This window comes from Trachurus trachurus (genome assembly GCF_905171665.1).
Source record: "Trachurus trachurus genome assembly, chromosome: 4".
In the NCBI taxonomy this organism is placed as follows: domain Eukaryota; kingdom Metazoa; phylum Chordata; class Actinopteri; order Carangiformes; family Carangidae; genus Trachurus; species Trachurus trachurus.
The window spans coordinates 1,212,576-1,231,445 of record NC_139898.1 but is presented as its reverse complement, the minus strand read 5'-3'; the positions used below and the strand labels follow the sequence as shown (position 1 = coordinate 1,231,445).

Sequence of the window (18,870 nt, the reverse complement as noted above, 5' to 3'; positions counted from 1 at the left end):
GAGAAGAAAAGAATGACTGTCGTACATGTAGAGATACTTTTAAGAAACATTTGTGAAAGTGGTCTCTTATTTGTTTAAGAGACCACTTTCACAAATGTTTCTTAAAAGCATCTCTACATGTATGACATTCATTCTTTTCTTTTCTTTTTTAAATACCAACACAAACACAACTCATTCTACTTAATGAGACACTGATGAGGTAATTTATTTATTTATTTGTTTATTTCGGGCATGTCAGTTAGATCATCATCATCACACTTCATCTTAGTTCAAATAATACAATACACATGGCCGAAAGGGAAAGCAGGAGAAGCAAAAGCTTATCTAGTCCCGCTCCCATAAATCATCACCTGAACCACATCTGGTTTTATAGGAAGATTATAAAAACCACTGCTGGGATTAAACATTGACATTATCCCACAAAAACTGAGTTAAAATATTCTTGCTGTGTTCTTTAGGAATAAATATGAACATGTTTTCTTTGTATTATTATTATTATTATTATTATTATTATTATTATTATTATTATTATTCAAGGTCTGAAAAGACTTTGAGTATAGACGATATTTTTGTTATTTAGACTAGTTTAGTCATTAGCCAATAAAGCTCTAAATGACACTCAAACACATACCTATAAATAGTAAAACCAGAGAAACTGATCATTTTGGGAGTGGTCTCTTAATTTCTATATATATATATATATATTCACACATTAATTATTATTATTATTATTATTATTATTATTATTATTATTATTATTATTATTATTATTATTATTATTATTATTATTATTATTATATTATATTATATTATATTTTTTAAGCCCACTAGTTTTGGTTAGCCTCTGTGTCATAGTATTATGTTCAGGTGTGATGTAGACTCCCGGCCACTAGAGGGCGGTACGCACCACCACCTCCACTCAGAGAGAGAAAGCAGAAGAAGCTCGGCAGGGCAGGTTTGTCTTGTGACCAGCTGATGAGGAAGCGGCAGAGACAACCCAAACACACACACACACACACACACACACACCACACACACACAGCTGCGGTGAGTTGTCATCATTCCTACAGTTTGTAGGTGTTTAACTGTGTTCACCGGTCGGTCGCTGCCTCCTCCTCTTGGTCTGCTGTCACAGTGTGTGTGTTTACTCTGCTGCTCGGATCTGAACCCGGTTTGAACTGTTGTTCAAATGTGTTGTCATTAATTCTGTAGAAAACGTCGCTGTGTTTTTCATCTCTGAGGTGTTGTGTTTGCTGTGTGTCTCTCAGGTTGACGGTAGGCTACCTGACGTTGTGCGGAGATGGCTGGTCCTGGGTCAGTCAGGTGTCTGTCTCAGCTGCTGCTGCTGTGGACTCTGGCCAACCTCTGTGGTGACTGACTCTTCTGCTTATTCTGACTAAACATCATTAATACACCAGCATCTGGATAAGATCCATGAAACCAGTCTGATGACACTAGTGTGACTGCTCTAGTAACAACACAGGCTTGTTCCTCATACAATGTTTTGCTGACTTGTCTCTTTTTTTCCATTCAGAATGCAACATAAGATGTTAAATCTTAAAGGGATAGTAGCATTTTTTTTTAAAAGTGGGGTTGTATGATCTACAAATAGCCCCTAAGTACTTTAATAGCAGTAGAAGACTCTCTGCACTCCTCCCATTAGCAACGCCAGCCCATAGCCCTGCCCAGAGATTTACAACATACAGTGTTGTGAATGGACCCAAAGAAACCCACAGTTCCATTGTTCGCTATAATATAATTTTTTCCAGCCCCTCAAAGTGCAGGAAAAACACAGTTTTTATTTGGACCTACCCAACTTACGTATCCCTCCGCCCAGGGTTAGCGCCCGCCGATCAGCAGTTGGTTAGGTCCAAATAAAAACTGTGTTTTTCCTGCACTTTGAGGGGCTGGAAAAATTATATTACAGCAAACAATGGAACTGTGTTTTTTTTTTTCAGGTGAAACCTCTTTTAGGCCACGAAAATAAGCCGTTTCTTTGGGTCTTTTCACAACACTGTATGTTGTAAATCTCTGGGCAGGGCTATGGGCTGGCGTTGCTAACGGGAGGAGTGCAGAGAGTCTTCTACTGCAATTAAAGTACTTAGGGGCTATTTGTAGATCATACAACCCCACTTTTTTTTAAAAATGCTACTATCCCTTTAAAGCCAGTCCATAATGTGATGTCTACCTACAGTATATGAGCATCTTGGATTTCTGTCGATTTTAATAGATGTCTCTGTTTGTTCTCCAGACTGCAGTGTGAACCTGTCGGCTCCAGCTGCTGTCACACTCTCACAGGGCTCTACAGCAAACATCAGCATTACCTCCAGGTAACTTCACATGCCTATCGCAGAAAGTGTGCACATTATAGCCAAACAGAAAACAAGGTTCTTGTATCATTCAAACTATAATGGCAGATTGCAAAAGGACAACAGGGTAGTGCTCGATTTCTTTCTCCTGTTAAGTAAAAGAGGTTCGACTGTAGAGAAGTCAATGCACCTGAAAGCACAAATTGACAAAGGCTTTGCAGAGGAAAAAAAGCAGAATGGAAAAATGAAAGCTTGTGGAGGATGTGATGCATCAAACACACACCCAATAAATATCCATCATGTGAACAAGATAGTTGTACATGAGCAACACTGCTGCCTAAAATCCTACAAAAACCTGACCTAGAAGCTAAAAGTCAAAATGACAGATCTGAATGTTAGAGAGAGCATTAGGAAAAAACATAGACCAGAAATACTAGAAAGTTGTTTTTTTTTTTAACACAATCTAGACAAGTACATGAATATGTAAATTGTAGAGTAATATACAGAGGGAAGTTGTTCTGACTGAATGTTTGTTTCTGTCCTAGTTCTCCTGCCAACCAGTCACTTGTGCTTCAGTTTAACGTCACCTACAGCTCCAAGTCCAACTACTCATCTATAATCACACTGCCACAACAGGTAAATTAAACTACACACTACTTCTCTACATTTTTTTTCTGGCAAGTCTTGATGCAAAATGTATGTTTGGATTGCCGAAATTAAAGGACAATTCCAGGCAAATTCAACCTGGAGCTGTAGTTTCCTAATATTTTAGGTCTAAAAGAATGAATCCGAAGATTTTATTTTTAATTCCTCCTGTTTTTTTGTTTTTTTTAACAATATCTTTATTGGATTTTCATTTTTAAAATAGAAAAAATATATATAAAAACATATATATATACGTACAGGAACACAAAAAAACAACAACAGAGGTGTGTAAAATGGTGCCATGGTACAGAAGTGTATAAACATACACCATCAGATCGAGTTTTCATACTATACACACTTCAGTGTAATCAACAAGACGGAAACATGGCGGTCAGGGCCTCCCTTAGGAGGCAAAGAATCATGAGTTAGTCATAAAAAATTCATTATCATGTAGTCCAGAAAGCTGGAGAAGAGGCTGGGTCGTGCAGAGGGTGCGCCTATATTGTTCCAGGCCTGTCCATCAGATGAGACAGATCATTGTCCTTCATGTAGTTGATGAAGCGACCCCATATCATTTGAAATATCTCCTGTTTGTCCTTAAGAGTGTAAGACATTTTTTCCAGAGGTAAACAAGAGGTTAGTTCCCTACACCACACAGAGATTGATGGTTTACCAAAGCTTTTCCATGATATGGCTATTGTCCTTTTGGCCTGTAGAGAACACATGTTTATAAACATTTTTTCATGTTGCTTAATTCTGTGTCCCTCTGGGTAAAGACCTAAAAGAAAGAGCTTAGGTTCCAGTTCTAATCTAATTGAGAGAATCTCCTGTACATACAGACAAACCTCCTTCCAAAACTCCACCACTCTTGGACACTGCCAGAGGCAGTGAAATAAAGTGCCCTTATTTACCCCACATCTATTACAGGTATCTGGGATATTCAAATTAAATGTATTTAATTTTACTGGAGTAATATACACCCTCATCAACCAATTATATTGTAGGAGTCTTAAGGTGCGTTCACACCGGAGCTTTTATTTTTGTCGCTGTCGCTCGTATCACTCCGAAAAAAACGCTCCATCGCTCGGCTGCAGCCGCTCGTCAATTTGGCTCAGAGCCACAGACTCGCATTTTCGCTTTGATCACGTCATGCCCACAGCCATGTGCCTCTGTGGTCTCTGTTTACACTGGAACCACCGGCATTACGGCAGCCAATCAGCGCTGAGCGACGAGCGACTGATGGCCGGAGAGTTGGGATTTCTCATCTCGAGCGACGGGAGCGACTTGAGCGAAAAAACGCTCCGACGCTCCGTCGCTGTCGCTCCGAGCCCCAGCGTTTTTCCGCCTGGGCGATAAAACGCTCCATCGCTCGTTTGTATTGACTTAACATGTAAACTCGTCGCTCGTTCTAAAAACAAAAGGTCCGGTGTGAACGCAGCTTTAGGCGTGTGTGACCTGTCCCTGTCTGAGCTGTTTTACATGCTTTACGCCAATGTTCCAGTGACAGTTCCTCCTGTAGATCTGTTTTCCATGCATTAAATTTAGACTCAGAAGAATCAGGAGAGAAATCTTTCAATAAATCATAAAATTCAGAAATGATGCCTTTTCCAAAAGGATTTTTTGTAAATTTTTTTCTCCAATATTGTTAGAGAGGGGACAAAGCATATACTGGGCTTGATTTGTTTTGATAAAGCTCCTTAGTTGAAGATATTTTTTAAAATGTTTGCGTGGGATGAATTCCTCCTGTTTTGCAGTAGTTGTGTCTGTCCCAGCAGTGTATATGAATGAATGAATCTTTTTTAATTATCGTGTCATGCCGCGTCAGATGGCTTCAAACATACACCGAGGGGTTTGTTCACTTCAAGAAAGCCGACATGTTGGTCAACAGAGCTGTAATGCAAAGTCTCGTGCAAGAGTCAAGTTGACGGCTCAGTATGTTTTGTGGGATGTAAACAGCCTAAACAGCATAAGATCGGTCCGCTCCCATTAGACGCTGTTGTGGCGATGCGGGGACAGACAGAACTACTGCAGAACAGGAGACATTAAAGAGAAAATCTTCAGAATCCTTATTTTAGACCTAAAATATTAGGAAACTAGAGCTCCAGGTTGAATTTGCCAGGAATTGTCCTTTAATATAGTATATTCAAATATCTACTTCTACATATTCATATAGAGAGAATAAGTGTATGAATCTGTTCAAACACTTTAAATAGAATAGTAAAATAGAAATAACACTTGATTTATGATGCAAAGAAATAATCTGATTGATCTTAGTCCTCAGTGCCATAGAGCTCCATTGTTTTCTAAGAAAGATATTAGAATGCCTCAAATACAAACAGTGGAGTCAAAGTCTACTACGCAGGGGGCAAAATCCCAGTTTATTTGAAAACAGACACGGAGCGTTGTAAAAGGTTTGACACCAGAAATGATATGTAGGAACTTCAAGGATTAAAACCTGGGTGGACAGTGGGTAGTTTTGCTGGTGAAACTTATGTAAATGCAAATATTTAGGTACTACAATGGCATACATAGTCATACAACTAGTATCTTGACACATAGGGGGAGGCATGAAAAAAAGATTCTGGGGTTTGTTGCAACTCGATTTTAAAGGTTCATGAGGCAAGAAATTCACATGCGTTTTAAGTTTTTTACTGCTAATGGGCGATGAAGCGTTAAAAACCAAAAAGAATGAGCCCACTCGCGTATCTCTCCGTTGCCTTGAACAGGCTGTGTGCTGCATAATGCACTGCAATTCTGGGTCCGAATTTCCCGCGCTGTCCGCGGATGTGACGTCAAATGACGCTGCATGCGCGTCCTCGACAGCTTCGGCTTTCCTCCGCTTGCGGTCGGCGGATGTCTTCAGCCTGAACAGTCATGTGAGCAGCGAGTAGAGAAATAACGTCACTTTCTTACATTTTAATATTTTTTCATGCAAGAAAGTGACGGTTTAGATTCCCAATCTGTTGCCAGTTTATCTAAATAACGTCTGTAAGTACTAGATTTGCTCCGACATTTTTCGGAGGAGTGCAGAGCCACACACACGCAGCAGCAGCAACGGCTCGTCACAGAGGCTGCAGCCGGGGAGCTGAGCTCATCGGCCGGGCAGCAGCTGTCCTCCTTACAAGGAAGAAAACCAGCCGAGTAACTTCCCCACAGGTTTTTAGAGGTTTTCTGCCGGCTGGTTTAATTGTTTTTAGGAGATAAATGCTGGATGAAATCTAACAGTGGCACTGTGGCAGTCGGATTAGTTCATTTGAATGAAAAGTGAAGCTTCAGGTGTGTGTGAGCAGCGCAGCCTTGGGGCTCTGTACGTACAAAAATCACCATATTTAGGCTACTTCAATAAATAAATAAATAGTTTTACAATGAGCCGATTGATTCATCCGTGGTCAGTTTATCCAAACAACGGCTGTAAGGAAATTCTCCGACGTGTTGGGAGGAGCAGAGCCACTAGAGCAGCCGAGCGGCACCAGCGGCTCACAGAGGCGGCGGCGGCCGGTGCTGACCTGATGCCTGGCCGGTCAACCTCCCGGTATCGCGGTAAATTGAGCACTGTACAATGAGCGCGGCATGGCGCATTTACTGTTTATTAACAGCCAGGCGCGGTGTGTGTAGCCTACGTGTGTGTGTGTGTGTGTCTGTCTGTGTCTGTGTCGTGAGACAGCAGGGAGAGGGGCTGACTGGCAGAGATGAGAGATAGTGAAAGCTGTTCTTTTTTTCTGTGAGAGACTGCTGCGGCGGACACAAACCAAACTGTGGCGGCTGATTAATGGAAAACACTGGTATAGTAACGTTACGCCGTTTCCAATTCAGACACAGTGTCACTGTCACAGCATCAGCTGCTGCTGTGGAGAGTTGATGCGCGCTCCCGCACCAGCTTGGCTGATATGGCTGCAGTAACCCTGACGGCCGCTACGGCTGTTGTATCGCTAGTGAGTTTTATTCCTCGATCTTGCCTCAAGCTCCTTTAAGATATCACCCTCAATATCCCAAAAAAGACCAAAAAAAAAGAACTGTTCGCCTGACATTCTCATGAAAATGATTATTTTTCAGCACTTTATGGAGAATATCTATGCTTAACATGTATATAGAAAACTTCCTTAATACATAAGCTTCCATTTGAGTCCAAGATAGCCTTTCTATCTCCAAAGCCCCACTTGCTGTGGCCAACGGTCTTCTCTATCTATCTGTTCACTTTGAGGAGACCAGAAAAAGAATGTTTTCTGATCATGCCAGTTAACATGTAGTTTTTGTAATAGGTGTTGCATTGTTTGGAGACAGCCTGTAGCTTTCCAGTAGCTAGTAGAAAGGCTATCTTGGACTCAAATGGAAGCTTATGAATTAAGGAAGTTTTCTATATACATGTTAGGCATAGATATTCTCCATAAAGTGCTGAAAAATAATCATTTTCATGAGAATTTGTACTTTTTTTTGTCTTTTTTGGGATGTTGAGGGTGATATCTTAAAATCGAGTTGCAACAAACCCCAGAATCTTTTTTTCCTGCCTCCCCCTATGTGTCAAGATACTCTCTGCCAAATTTTATAGTTGTATGACTATTTATGCCATTGTAGTACCTAAATATTTGCATTTACATAATTTCACCAGCAAAACTACCCCAGAAAGGGGTTTTGGCCCCTGTAGCTTTCCAGCAGCTAGTTGACCGGGTTTGTCCACCCAGGTTTTAATCCTTCAAGTTCCTAGATATCATTTCTGGTGTCAAACCTTTTACAACGCTCCGTGTGTGTTTTTTTGCTTTGCCCCCTGGGTATACAGTATGTGAGCCACATTGTCTCTCAACACTGAGTGCAGACTGAACAGCATGGAGCAACCCAAGCAGACATCAGCGTCAGCAGCAGACAGGATGATGGCTCACTGAGTGTGTGTGGCTCTTGTTTCTGTGCAGGTGGTGCTGCAGGAGGAGGCGGCGGCGGTCAGCTGCAACGTGACAGCTCAAGGTGTGGGCCAGGTCACCACCTTCCTGCTGAGCAACAGCACAGACCTCAACAGGTGGGTGCATCAGGACATGTTGATCTCAAAGTCTGTGTGTACACAAGTAGTTTTCTATGAAATGACTCCAGTTCTCCAATAGCTAATATGCTCATTCAGCTGTCTGTGTTTGATGAATAAAGCAGGGTTTCCACGGGTCATTAAAAAGCATTAAAAGTCATTAAATACAGTATATTTTGCTAAAATTAAGGCTTCAAATGGCATTAAAATGAATTAAATTCGATGCTCAAAGGCATTAAAAAATTGATAAAAAATTGATTGATTCATACAGTGAGATTTTGATATCATTACATCCCTATAGAGCACAAAGAGCAGAAAAATAGGGGGATTATACAGTTAATCTACAGTAAAATTAAACATGGGTGAAGAAATGGAGAATTTTCTAAATTAATATTTTTAGATGGTGGCAGGCTACTGTTGACTCTTTCTTTTCTTTTTTTTATCGCTATCGGCAGGTCAGGCTTTTTAAAAATCGATGACAGGCCAGAAAATTGCAGTCGGTGCACCCCTATTGGTGTGATAAACATGCAGAACCAAGTAATTGGGTGTGTGTATGTAGATAAGTGTATGTACGCACACGTATAGTATTTGCAGTCGCGGACATTAAAAATGTTTGAAATGGCATTAAAAAGCATTAAAAAGCATTACATTAGATGTGCTGGTACCTGCAGAAACCCTGTAAAGTGTGTAACCTCCAGACTGAAGGAGCTTTTATAATAAATAAAAATATATGACTAGTGTTAGTGCAGTGTCTCCCTGCTGATGTTAATGTATCTGGTAGATAATCACACACACCTCACGTAACCTTTGGGTGTGTATTGGAGACAAGAGCTCTGTCTTAATTGGACACTTGAGTTGTCTTGTATGTAGGACACTAAAGCCGTTTTCCCACTAAAATTAGCGGGTCGACGCGGGTTTTTTAAACGCGGGTCGACCCGCTAACAATCGGCATTTGGCCCCTTTCCCATTGACCAAAATGAGCCGAGTCTGACCCCCCGCTGAGGGATCAGACAGAGCATAAACCAGTCGCCCCGCTCTCATCCGCGGTGCAAGCGACACACACAGTCATGCCACAGCCGCCCGCCGCGGAGTGTCCGTCCGCCGAGGCAGACTCTCTGGCTGGCTGACCTGGAGCACCAGGACCGCGGAGGACAGAGAGTCTGCTGCGGCCGGATGACGGACGTCCGCGGCACAACACGTCAGTTAAACACACTGTCGCTTCTTTTCTTTTCTTTTTTTCTATCGTTTTTGGTCAGTGTTCTCTGATCTTTTGATCCCAGTCTCGAGTGAGAGCAGAGCGGAGCAGAGCTTTGTTTTGGTGATATGAGACGCGACCGGCGCGATGACGTAGCGTCACGTAAAGTTCAGTGTCATCACGTAAATTAGCGGGTTGACGCGGGTCTGGCGTTCCCACTGCAAGCCGTTCGGAGCCGAGCCGATTAAAGGCGATTTTAACCCGCGTCGCTTGCCGAGTCGTTTGACCCGCGTCGACGCGGGTCGAGGCGGCTCGGTGCGCCTTTCCCACTGCCACCAAAAGCCGATTGTTAGCGGGTTTAAACGGGTTTTTTGGCCAGTGGGAAAGGGGTATAAGGTAGTGTGTATGTGCATTTCAATAGGGTTGTGTGTTTGAGTGTCTGAGTATTATTTTACTCTGTCTTCCCCACTCTGTCTCTAGTTTACCCGTCAGGATCCGCTTCATGGTCGTCCATAGCAACGTCGTGTCGGTGATCAGTGAAGTGATTGGCTGGATTTACTTTCTGGCTTGGTCCGTGTCCTTCTATCCACAGGCATGGGAAAACTGGAGACGGAAAAGGTATACACACACACACACACACACACACACACACACACACACACACACAAGCTAATACCATGTCATGTAGCTGCTTGCTGTTATCTGGATCATGATGTAAAGAACATGCATGTCTGTGTCGTCTTTTCATCACACTACTCACAAAAAGTGAGGCATGTTTGGCTTTTGGATTACATTTCCTAAACCTAAAATGCACTCTAACCTTTACAGGTGAATTTAATTGAACCTTCTCTAAACTTTTGAATGCACATGTCCAGTTGTTCAATGTTTCACTACTTATTGAATAACATGCTGTTCTCTAACAAGGTGATAACCACACAAATCACTGGTTAGCACTGTCGCCTCGCAGCAAGAAGGTCCTGGGTTGGAATCCCCAGGTTTGCAACAGGAGGGTTAAAAGGCGGCTGCTTTCATGATAGAATATCACTGTAGCATGAACTTTTTAAAGGGATATTCTTGTCAAATATCCCTAACTTTTTGCAAGTAGTGTATATGTAAAACATATTATCATGCAGGTTTTTTCTCCACATTTGAACCAAGCTGAACAAAGACACACTTGGACAAAGAAAACTATACTAAGGTGTTTGTTTTCAGTGTTGTAGGTCTCAACTTTGACTTCCTGGCTCTCAACCTGACTGGCTTCATCGCTTACAGTGTCTTCAACATAGGTCTGTTCTGGATCCCATATATAAAGGTAACTTCCTCCTCCACTGTTGAAACACACACATGTTTAGTATTGCTGAGCCTGGAGAAACGGTATATTTTAAAAGGCAGCTACAGGAAGGGAATCCTCATGAGCCTCACATCAGCAGGTGAATGAATGATGTCGATTCGTTCAAGTGTTGACTTTAACCTGATAGGAGACTCTTCCTGTGAAACATGACAGCTGTGTCTCAGTTCAGCGGCTGCTATGTCACAGTCATTTCCTGTTTCCTGAGCAGCAAAGCATTCAGCATGTGGGACCTGTGCAGCCCAACCCTCTCCTAAGATTCATTCCACAGCCTCCATAAATAAAAACAGCTTCTGAGGATAAAGGGGAGGTCCTCAGTAAAACCAGACCATCTCATTTCACTTTCTCCTCTGGTGACAGTTGACATAAGGACAGTATCATCATAGACCGTGTCTCATAAAGAATGGAGTTTGGATTGAAACACAGCTGTTGGGGAAGTTACAGGTACTATAGTCTGGCCTGACGGAAGTGTGTTGCTGCGATTAGCCTCCGATTGGTCGGAACGAGCCACCTGGCGGAAGTCCCGCCTCCGTGTTGCAGCTTTCACAGTCCGCCCGGTAAAGGGAAACATCAACAAACAACAACAGGAACCGAACCATGGATCTATTATACATCCGTGTCTCCAACTGAACAGAAGAAGACATATCCGTCAGCGGTTGCCAACCGCCGTTAAACCGAACAAAAGAATAAATATCCGTCAGTGGTTGCCAACCGTCGTTACACCGCGGTCACAAATCCAGTTTCCAACCGGCAATATTTTGCAAGCGCACCGTTGCTACGGCGACGATCACAACGATTGTGACTGATTGAAAGAATTCCAAACGGCCGGAGCGTTTTTTTTCTCTGATCGCAGAATCATAGGCGGAGCAGCCAGACTCTTCTTCTTCTCTGGAGGAGGGTCAGGTACTACAACAGGATCATGTCAGTAAGCAAAGAAAGAACCTTTTTTTTTTTTTTTTTGACTTTTTATTTTACCTTTTTAAAATGTATATCATACATGCACATTAGGGCTGTTCGATTTTGCCCAAAAATAAAATCTTGATTTTCTTCTCTGAAAAATCAATTTCCGATTACGATTATGATTTTTTTTGTTAAATGACAAACTATTTTGTGTGCTGTTTGTGTCTTTTTAAATGGACCTAATGGACCGTGAGAGCTGTAACTGTGTAGTGGAAAAGGGCCGTTGGTCTTTTTGGCAACAAAATCCTCACTGGTCTCAGCAAAATGCTGACATGCTTGTTTCCAGTGTGTGGGGAGAGGAGAGCAGTGGGAGAGCGTGATGGGAGGAAGGAGGCAGCAGTCAGTACCATAATTCAGCGCAGCCCAGATTCATGAACGGGGGCTTACCGTAATTACCCTACTTAGAGTAAAAAATCGATTTTTACGATTCCAAATAACCGCGATTACGATTTTAAATCGATTAATCGAACAGCCCTAATGCACATGCACAAAACATACCCTCTCATGCGTACATATACTGATTAATACTACAATACTCACAAGAATAAAAAATGATGTTACTAATGATAAATTTAATAATAAAAGTAATGATCACATGACACATATTAAGAAAGTAATGGAATAAAAAGAAAAAGAAATAATACAGTAAACAAAGAACCATCTCAATGATGCGAAGCCTGCAAAGCTAGTTCAGGCAGACGACTCAGGCCGCGCCCATCCTGATCAGCTGATCAGTCACATGCTCTCCTCCTCCAAATAGTGTGGGGGGGTCGGCTTCATTCCCTGTAATGTCTGGCAAAGCAGATCATTCAGGGAAGGAATATGAGTCGGAGCCTGACACCAAACCTGCTGCAGCCATGCTGAAGGATATGCTGTCCATGCTGTGCTTCAGCTTGCCATGCTTACGCTCAATAAATGATTTCTTCTCATTCCAGAGTTGTCTGACTGAACTAAGAACATGAGTTGTGTTTCCATCCACCTTTTTTAATTCGCATTTTCAAAAATTGCGAATAAATACTTGGATGGAAACGCCGGAAATTCGAAAAAAGGCAGTAAATGCACATAAAAGTTGTTACGCTTTGGGGGGGTGGATTTGTCAGCGCATCGATAAAAGGAAAATGCAACTTTTTGTTATGGAAACAGGTTTTGCGAATTGAGCCAGAGTTTGTGGGTGAAGTGCTGCTGGAGGACGACTTCCCAAAAGTCCTTCACCCGCCGACGTTCAAACAAATGGAGAACGACGCCCCGGTGTCCCAGCTCTCGTCTCTGCTGCACCGCAACACAAACGCTCCGTAACCCGTAATCTTTTGTTTATGACGGTTAAGACTACACAATCACACGCCGTAACATCGTATATGTTATGTAACGTTATCCACCGCTCCATTTATTGAGTTTTCGCCGGCTTTGTTGTCAACAGATGCACATGGAGGAGAGGAGCGTAACCAAAACAGCGGAAAAGCGAGCGGACTGTCACAGTTCCCGACTGTCTTTCTGTGTAAATATCTCATGTTACAACATGAAAACTTGAGGCTTATATTCAAGTCCAGTCTATATATGTATTTTCTTTTAAATTTAGCTGGTGCGGCTTATATACAGGTGCGTCTAGTCCGGAAAGTACGTAAATTGTCCATGATGTTGAGTGTCAGCTGAGTGTCAACTGTTGGATACATTCACACTCTCTTATGACGTAATCTCACGGCGCACTCCTCCTCTCCCAATAATCGCAAAACAATAACGAATGGAAACGGGCATAAATTCACATTTGCTTTTCGCTCTTTTTGCTGTTCGATACATTTGGATGGAAACCCAGTTATGGTTAGAAAAAGTGAAAGTGAAACTCAGACCACATTTCAGTCAGTTTCACTTATTCCTTTTGGTAAACAACAGTCACATTCATATTTATTTGATGGCAAAATGACTTTTTTTTTTTTTTTGTCCTTCCAGGACATTGTTAGCATTGTTTGCATATTCTGGGGTACGTTTACAATGACGATGAACTGAATGAATTGTGAAATGTGTTTGTCCCAGCACCACATAACAATAAAAGGCAAAAACCCGATATATGATAAATACCCGATTCCATATTTAATTCATTTGAGTGATTGAATTAATGCGACAGAGTTTAGCAGCAGGCTCTGGATCAGTCATGTAACAGCTGACCTGACCAGCTGTAGGTTGTTGCGTAGCACATGTTCAGTGTGTGGTGTCAGTCATGTGTTAAGTTGCTGTGTCATGGTCCTGCAGGAGGAGTTTCTGAAGAAGAATCCCAATGGAATTAACCCTGTCGACGCCAACGATGTCTTCTTCAGCCTCCATGCCGTGCTGCTCTGTCTGGTGTACGTCTTCCAGGCTGCTGTGTATGAGGTGTGTGTGTCTTCCAGGCTGCTGTGTATGAGGTGTGTGTGTCTTCCAGGCTGCTGTGTATGAGGTGTGTGTGTCTTCCAGGCTGCTGTGTATGAGGTGTGTGTGTCTGTAACATAGAGATGTTCGCACTTTCCTGTCTGAGCTCAGTGAAGCAGAAATGGGACGGTTAGTTTTCCACGCAAATACATTTTTCATGTGAATTCTGTGGCAGCTGTTGATGACTAATGCACCGTAGCTACGGCAACAGTCATACTAGCTGTGCTTCCTCACACACATAAAACACACTTGAAGCTTGAAACCTGAGAGGGAAGTGAAACAATGTGGCTTAGACAGCCGCTGCTAATCTGGGATGCTAATGCTAACTTCTCTAGTAAGTTTCATTCACATCGAGTTAACAACACAAATAAAGTAAATGCACATGTTTTGAAATAATGAGTGAATGGAACATAGTTTCTATTGTTGAGATGGCAGAGAAGTAAGTGTGACATTTGCACTTTGGAAATATACATTATATTAATTCCCATTTGCATTGTAGTACAGTAAAGTGTTAGGAATTACTTTTTAACTCATTGAGTGCCAGCCCTTTTTTATAAAATGGTCAGTGCCATGTGCCAGCGTTTCGGGGCATTTTGAGTAATATTTCAAGACCCACAGAATATTTTGTACTATGACACTGGAAACACCAAATAGCTCAAAGGAAAGAGAGAAGGAACGGAGGACTCTGAAAATTCTCACAGCTCTTAGTTGACATGAGGGTGAGTAGATAATGAGTGAAATTTGAATTTTGGGTGAACTATCCCTTTAAGTTGAATAGAGCCTGGTTGCACCAAAAAGACCACTTTTTTTCTAGAAAGCTGAGAAAAATGCATTTTTGTCAAAGAGTCTCTCAAGAAAAAACATGTAAGACATCATTTCATTTCACATGTTTTTTCATTGTACAATAAAAAACTAAATAAAAAAAACTAAAATACAACAAGTAGGAGTCCTACTCTGCAGAGTGATGCCTGCTCCTCTCCTACCCACCTCTCCTATTGATTTTTAGAATGGGTCATTATGAGATACCATGACATGTTCCATAGGCAATAAAAAAGGAAATGACTAGATAACATGGATCCATTTAAGACGTGGCACAAAAATGATGCAAGATCCTTGCACGAGGCTCGCTTTAAGTAGTTGGTTCTGTCCCTGACTCCGAGTGTGTGTTTGTGTCCTCTCTATTTCAGAGGGGGGGTCAGAGAGTGTCCTGGACGGCCCGCATCTTGTTGCTTGTCGCCTGGACCTTTGCTTTGATCAGCTTGTTTGTCGCCGTGGCCAAACAGATCACCTGGCTGGATTACCTCTACTATTTCTCCTACATAAAACTAGCAGTCACTCTGATCAAATATGTGCCGCAGGTAAGACACACACACACACACACGCGCACGCGCACACACACACACACACACACACACACAGGTGGGGACTGTTACAGTACTGTTGAGATAAATTCCAGTTCAAACATTTTTGTAATTTTCTCCACCTAAAACCATTAGTGTATTTTGATGCATTTCCTTTTGTCATGGAGGGAGTTGACAGTGACAGTTGTTGTTGTTGCAGGCATACATGAACTACAGGAGAAAGAGCACTGAAGGCTGGAGTATCGGCAACGTGCTGTTGGACTTCACTGGTGGAACCCTCAGTATTGTGCAGATGATTTTACAGTCTTACAACAACGGTAAGTACTGTACGTTTGTAGCATTAGAGCCACTTTTCAACTGTAGAAGGAACAGCCACATATTTAGATGATATTAAAGGGATAGTTTGGCTTTTTTGAAGTGGGGTTGTATGAGCCACAAATGCCACTTAAGTAGGGCTGCAGCTATCGATTCTTTTTGTAATCGATTAATCTAGCACTTTATCGATCGATTAATCGGATAATTATTTTTTTTGTGTTTTTAAACAACCAAAGCAACAAAAATGATGTGGCTTTGAATGATCAAGCATTTGGCTTTTTTTTTTTTTGGCAAGTATTTATTGCAAGTGCCAACAAGTAGGTAGCAACACAGTTAACTTACTGTAAATTTCAACATACAACATTACAAATAAGGATTGCACATTTGCTCCTTCTGAAAATTACCTGAGACCAAAGAATATAAAATATCAAACAGGTTAACAATATAACATTTATTTTAAAAAAAATTTAAAAAAAAATGTAAATAATACAATTATAAGTCAAGACTTGGCATAAAAAACAAATGATGTTTTCTATTATTAAAATTCTGATTAAAAATTGGGTCACGGGCTTCTTTATTTATTTATTTATTTAGCCATGGTCCAGCCGAGAATTACTGCTGGTGAGTCCAGCTGCATCAGGTCCAGGCTTCACCACCTGCGGATTGGACCGGGTCGGGTCTTTGAGAACCGTAGCATCTTAGAAACTGCTCAAACGGGCTTTAAGAGGTCTATTCACAGGAACGTGCTTTTATTTGCTCAAACCTGCAGCCAGACGCGGTCCAGCACAGGAGACCGGAGTCTGTTGACACAGCTTTTTTTTTTTTTTTTTTGAGAAGTTACGGTAGGTTTACATACAACGGTCTGGGAGATGCTGTGGTGCTATAGCCTACTGTGGGGGGGAGCCGGGCGCCGCTGCAGTAGACACACTGCACCTTGTTCTCTTCCTTTTTGAGTCTGTAATGATCCCAAACTTTAGATGATCTCTGCCGTTTACAGACATCCTGACTCTCTGCCATCACGCTGAGTGTATCGCGCACTAGTGGTGTGTTTCCTTAACAACGGTCCGTGTGGAACAATATCCCTGCGCGTCATAGGAATATAACGAGGCTTCGAGGCAGAGTTTTTGCCTCGAGCTATTTTTGTAATCGAGTTAATCGAGTAACTCGATGAATCGTTTCAGCCCTTCTCTTAAGTACACTAAATGCAGTAGAGAGGTCTCTGCTTTCCCCCACTGAGAAACACCAGCGCATCATGCTGCACCGAGACACAGGCAGTACGCTGTTGTCAATGAGGGAACGACATTCAGAGCTGGTGCAAAAGTAAGTGAGCCACCATGTTTTGCTGGTTCAAACCTGCTTTGGCATCAGAGAGTAGCTGCAGGTCAGACATGCACATTGTTCAGGAGGAGTCTTGGACCGCTCCTCCTGCATTTCTGATTCAGCCCAGATCATTCTGAGCATGTCTGGTGAGAACAGCTGGCTGAAGTTAATTTCACAGCGGGTTGTGTTGTTAACATTTCCATGTTTCTCACATTCTCATGTTTCTCACATTCTCTGTTATAAACTGTTTTCTTGTCTGTAACAACATCTATTGCACGTCTGTCCGTCCTGGGTGAGGGATCCCTCCTCTGTTGCTCACCCTGAGGTTTCTCCGATTTTTCCCTGTTAAAAGGGTTTCCATGGAGTTTTTCCTCAGTGGATGTGAGGGTCTAAGGACAGAGGATGTTGTTATGATGCCATGTAAAGCCCTTTGAGACAAACTGTTTGTAAAAACGGGCTATACAAATAAAATGACCTTGCCTTGGGTTGAGTGGAAACTCCAAAAGCTGGAATCAGTCAGCTGACCAACAACTCTGCTAACATGGTTTCAGGTGAATGCAGAGGACAGTCTTCAGATACATACAGGACTGACAGAACATGTTGCTGTCTCTCTCTCCTCAGATGAGTGGAAGCTGATATTTGGAGATCCTACAAAGTTTGGCTTGGGTTTGTTCTCGGTGGTGTTCGACATCCTCTTCATGACTCAGCACTACTGCCTCTACAGACACTCACCTCAGTACGAACCTGTGACGGGGCAAGAAGACTGAGGCTGCCTGAAAACCCACTGACACGGGAGCAACATGACCGGCTCCCGTCGGTCAACACCAATGAACACAACTTGATCAACAAACGATCTGTGGAGAGAAGCCATGCTGGCGGCCATCTTTGACGGCCTCCTGGTGTGATCCCAGCAGCTCTGAGCTCAGTGTGCCTTCTTTTAAAACATCTCAGGATCAACACTTGTTTTTTTGTTTTTGTTTTACCACTGTACAAATTGTTGGTTGATAGAATGTATAAGAAAACACTTTTTTTATTATTATTAAATTCATTATTGCATTTAAGCTTGATACTTACTTCCCCAAGTGCTGTCCAGACAACTGTGACGAGTGTCCTTGTTCTACCTTTGTATATGGTACATATAATAATAATAATAATAATAATAATAATAATAATAATAATAATAATAAACTTTATTTATATAGCACCTTTCAAAACAAATGTTATAAGGTGCTGTACAACAAAATAACAACAATTAATATGACAACCAGAACAAGTAAATAAAATCAAATAAAATCAGGAAAGGCTTTCCGATAAAAATGAGTTTTAAAGGGACAACGAGGAGTTTTGGAAGAGCGAAGTGTTTTCACACTACATTTATGAGCCTCCGCGCACCGTGAAATTCTTTGACCGGCGCAAGACAGACTCATGTTTTCATTCATCAAGAATTAAAGTCAGAGGTTGGAAGACGATCACATACCGTCGTAGTTCCGACCATAAACGGCGATTCGGCGGCGTTATTCTCATGACTCGCCACGAAACCAAAAGTAAAGAAACGCTGGTCGGCTCGCCCAGCATTTCCACCACCACTAATAATAACAAAATAACGATAGAGACAAAACGATATATTTATCGAAAATGGACCATTAACAAGTGGTAACGTAGATTCATCCACATTAATATGAGACTTTTTTTATTGTCGCAGAATTTTCCGTTGCCGATGGAGAAACTCCTCGTTGTCCCTTTTAAGGAGTGATTTAAAACACAACACTGAAGAAGCTGACCTAATGTCCTCTGGTAGATCATTCCAGAGCCTTGGGGCCCGAACTGAGAATGCTTTTTCCCCCTTTGTCATCAGTCGGGCCCCAGGGACAACTAAAAAACCTTTATCTGAGGATCTCAGAGTACGAGCAGAAGTGTACACAGATAAAAGGTCAGTGATGTATGCAGGACTAAAACCGTTGAGTGCTTTAAAAGTGATTAATAAGATCTTAAAATCAATCCTAAAACGT

The 18,870-nt window shown here is 41.9% G+C and overlaps 1 protein-coding gene across 1 annotated transcript; it reads left to right on the top strand.

Moving 5' to 3' along the window:
- The first annotated feature begins 1,030 nt into the window (after positions 1–1,030).
- ctns (cystinosin, lysosomal cystine transporter) lies at positions 1,031–17,987 on the top strand. The gene is made up of 11 exons (XM_083970651.1): positions 1,031–1,047; positions 1,269–1,370; positions 2,252–2,330; positions 2,855–2,945; positions 7,859–7,962; positions 9,638–9,775; positions 10,370–10,469; positions 13,710–13,829; positions 15,053–15,223; positions 15,426–15,543; positions 17,483–17,987. Exons 2-11 carry the CDS (start codon positions 1,301–1,303, stop codon positions 17,626–17,628), a joined length of 1,137 nt encoding a protein of 378 aa, XP_083826777.1. The 5' UTR covers positions 1,031–1,047; positions 1,269–1,300; the 3' UTR covers positions 17,629–17,987.
- Positions 17,988–18,870: the final 883 nt, after the last annotated feature.

Excerpts from the sequence above, each read along its gene's own strand:
- ctns (XM_083970651.1), top strand. The coding sequence starts at position 1,301 with ATGGCTGGTCCTGGGTCAGTCAGGTGTCTGTCTCAGCTGCTGCTGCTG. Across the intron at positions 1,371-2,251 it reads GACTCTGGCCAACCTCTGTG|ACTGCAGTGTGAACCTGTCG; the intron begins GTGACTGACTCT and ends TTTGTTCTCCAG. Across the intron at positions 9,776-10,369 it reads GAAAACTGGAGACGGAAAAG|TGTTGTAGGTCTCAACTTTG; the intron begins GTATACACACAC and ends GTTTGTTTTCAG.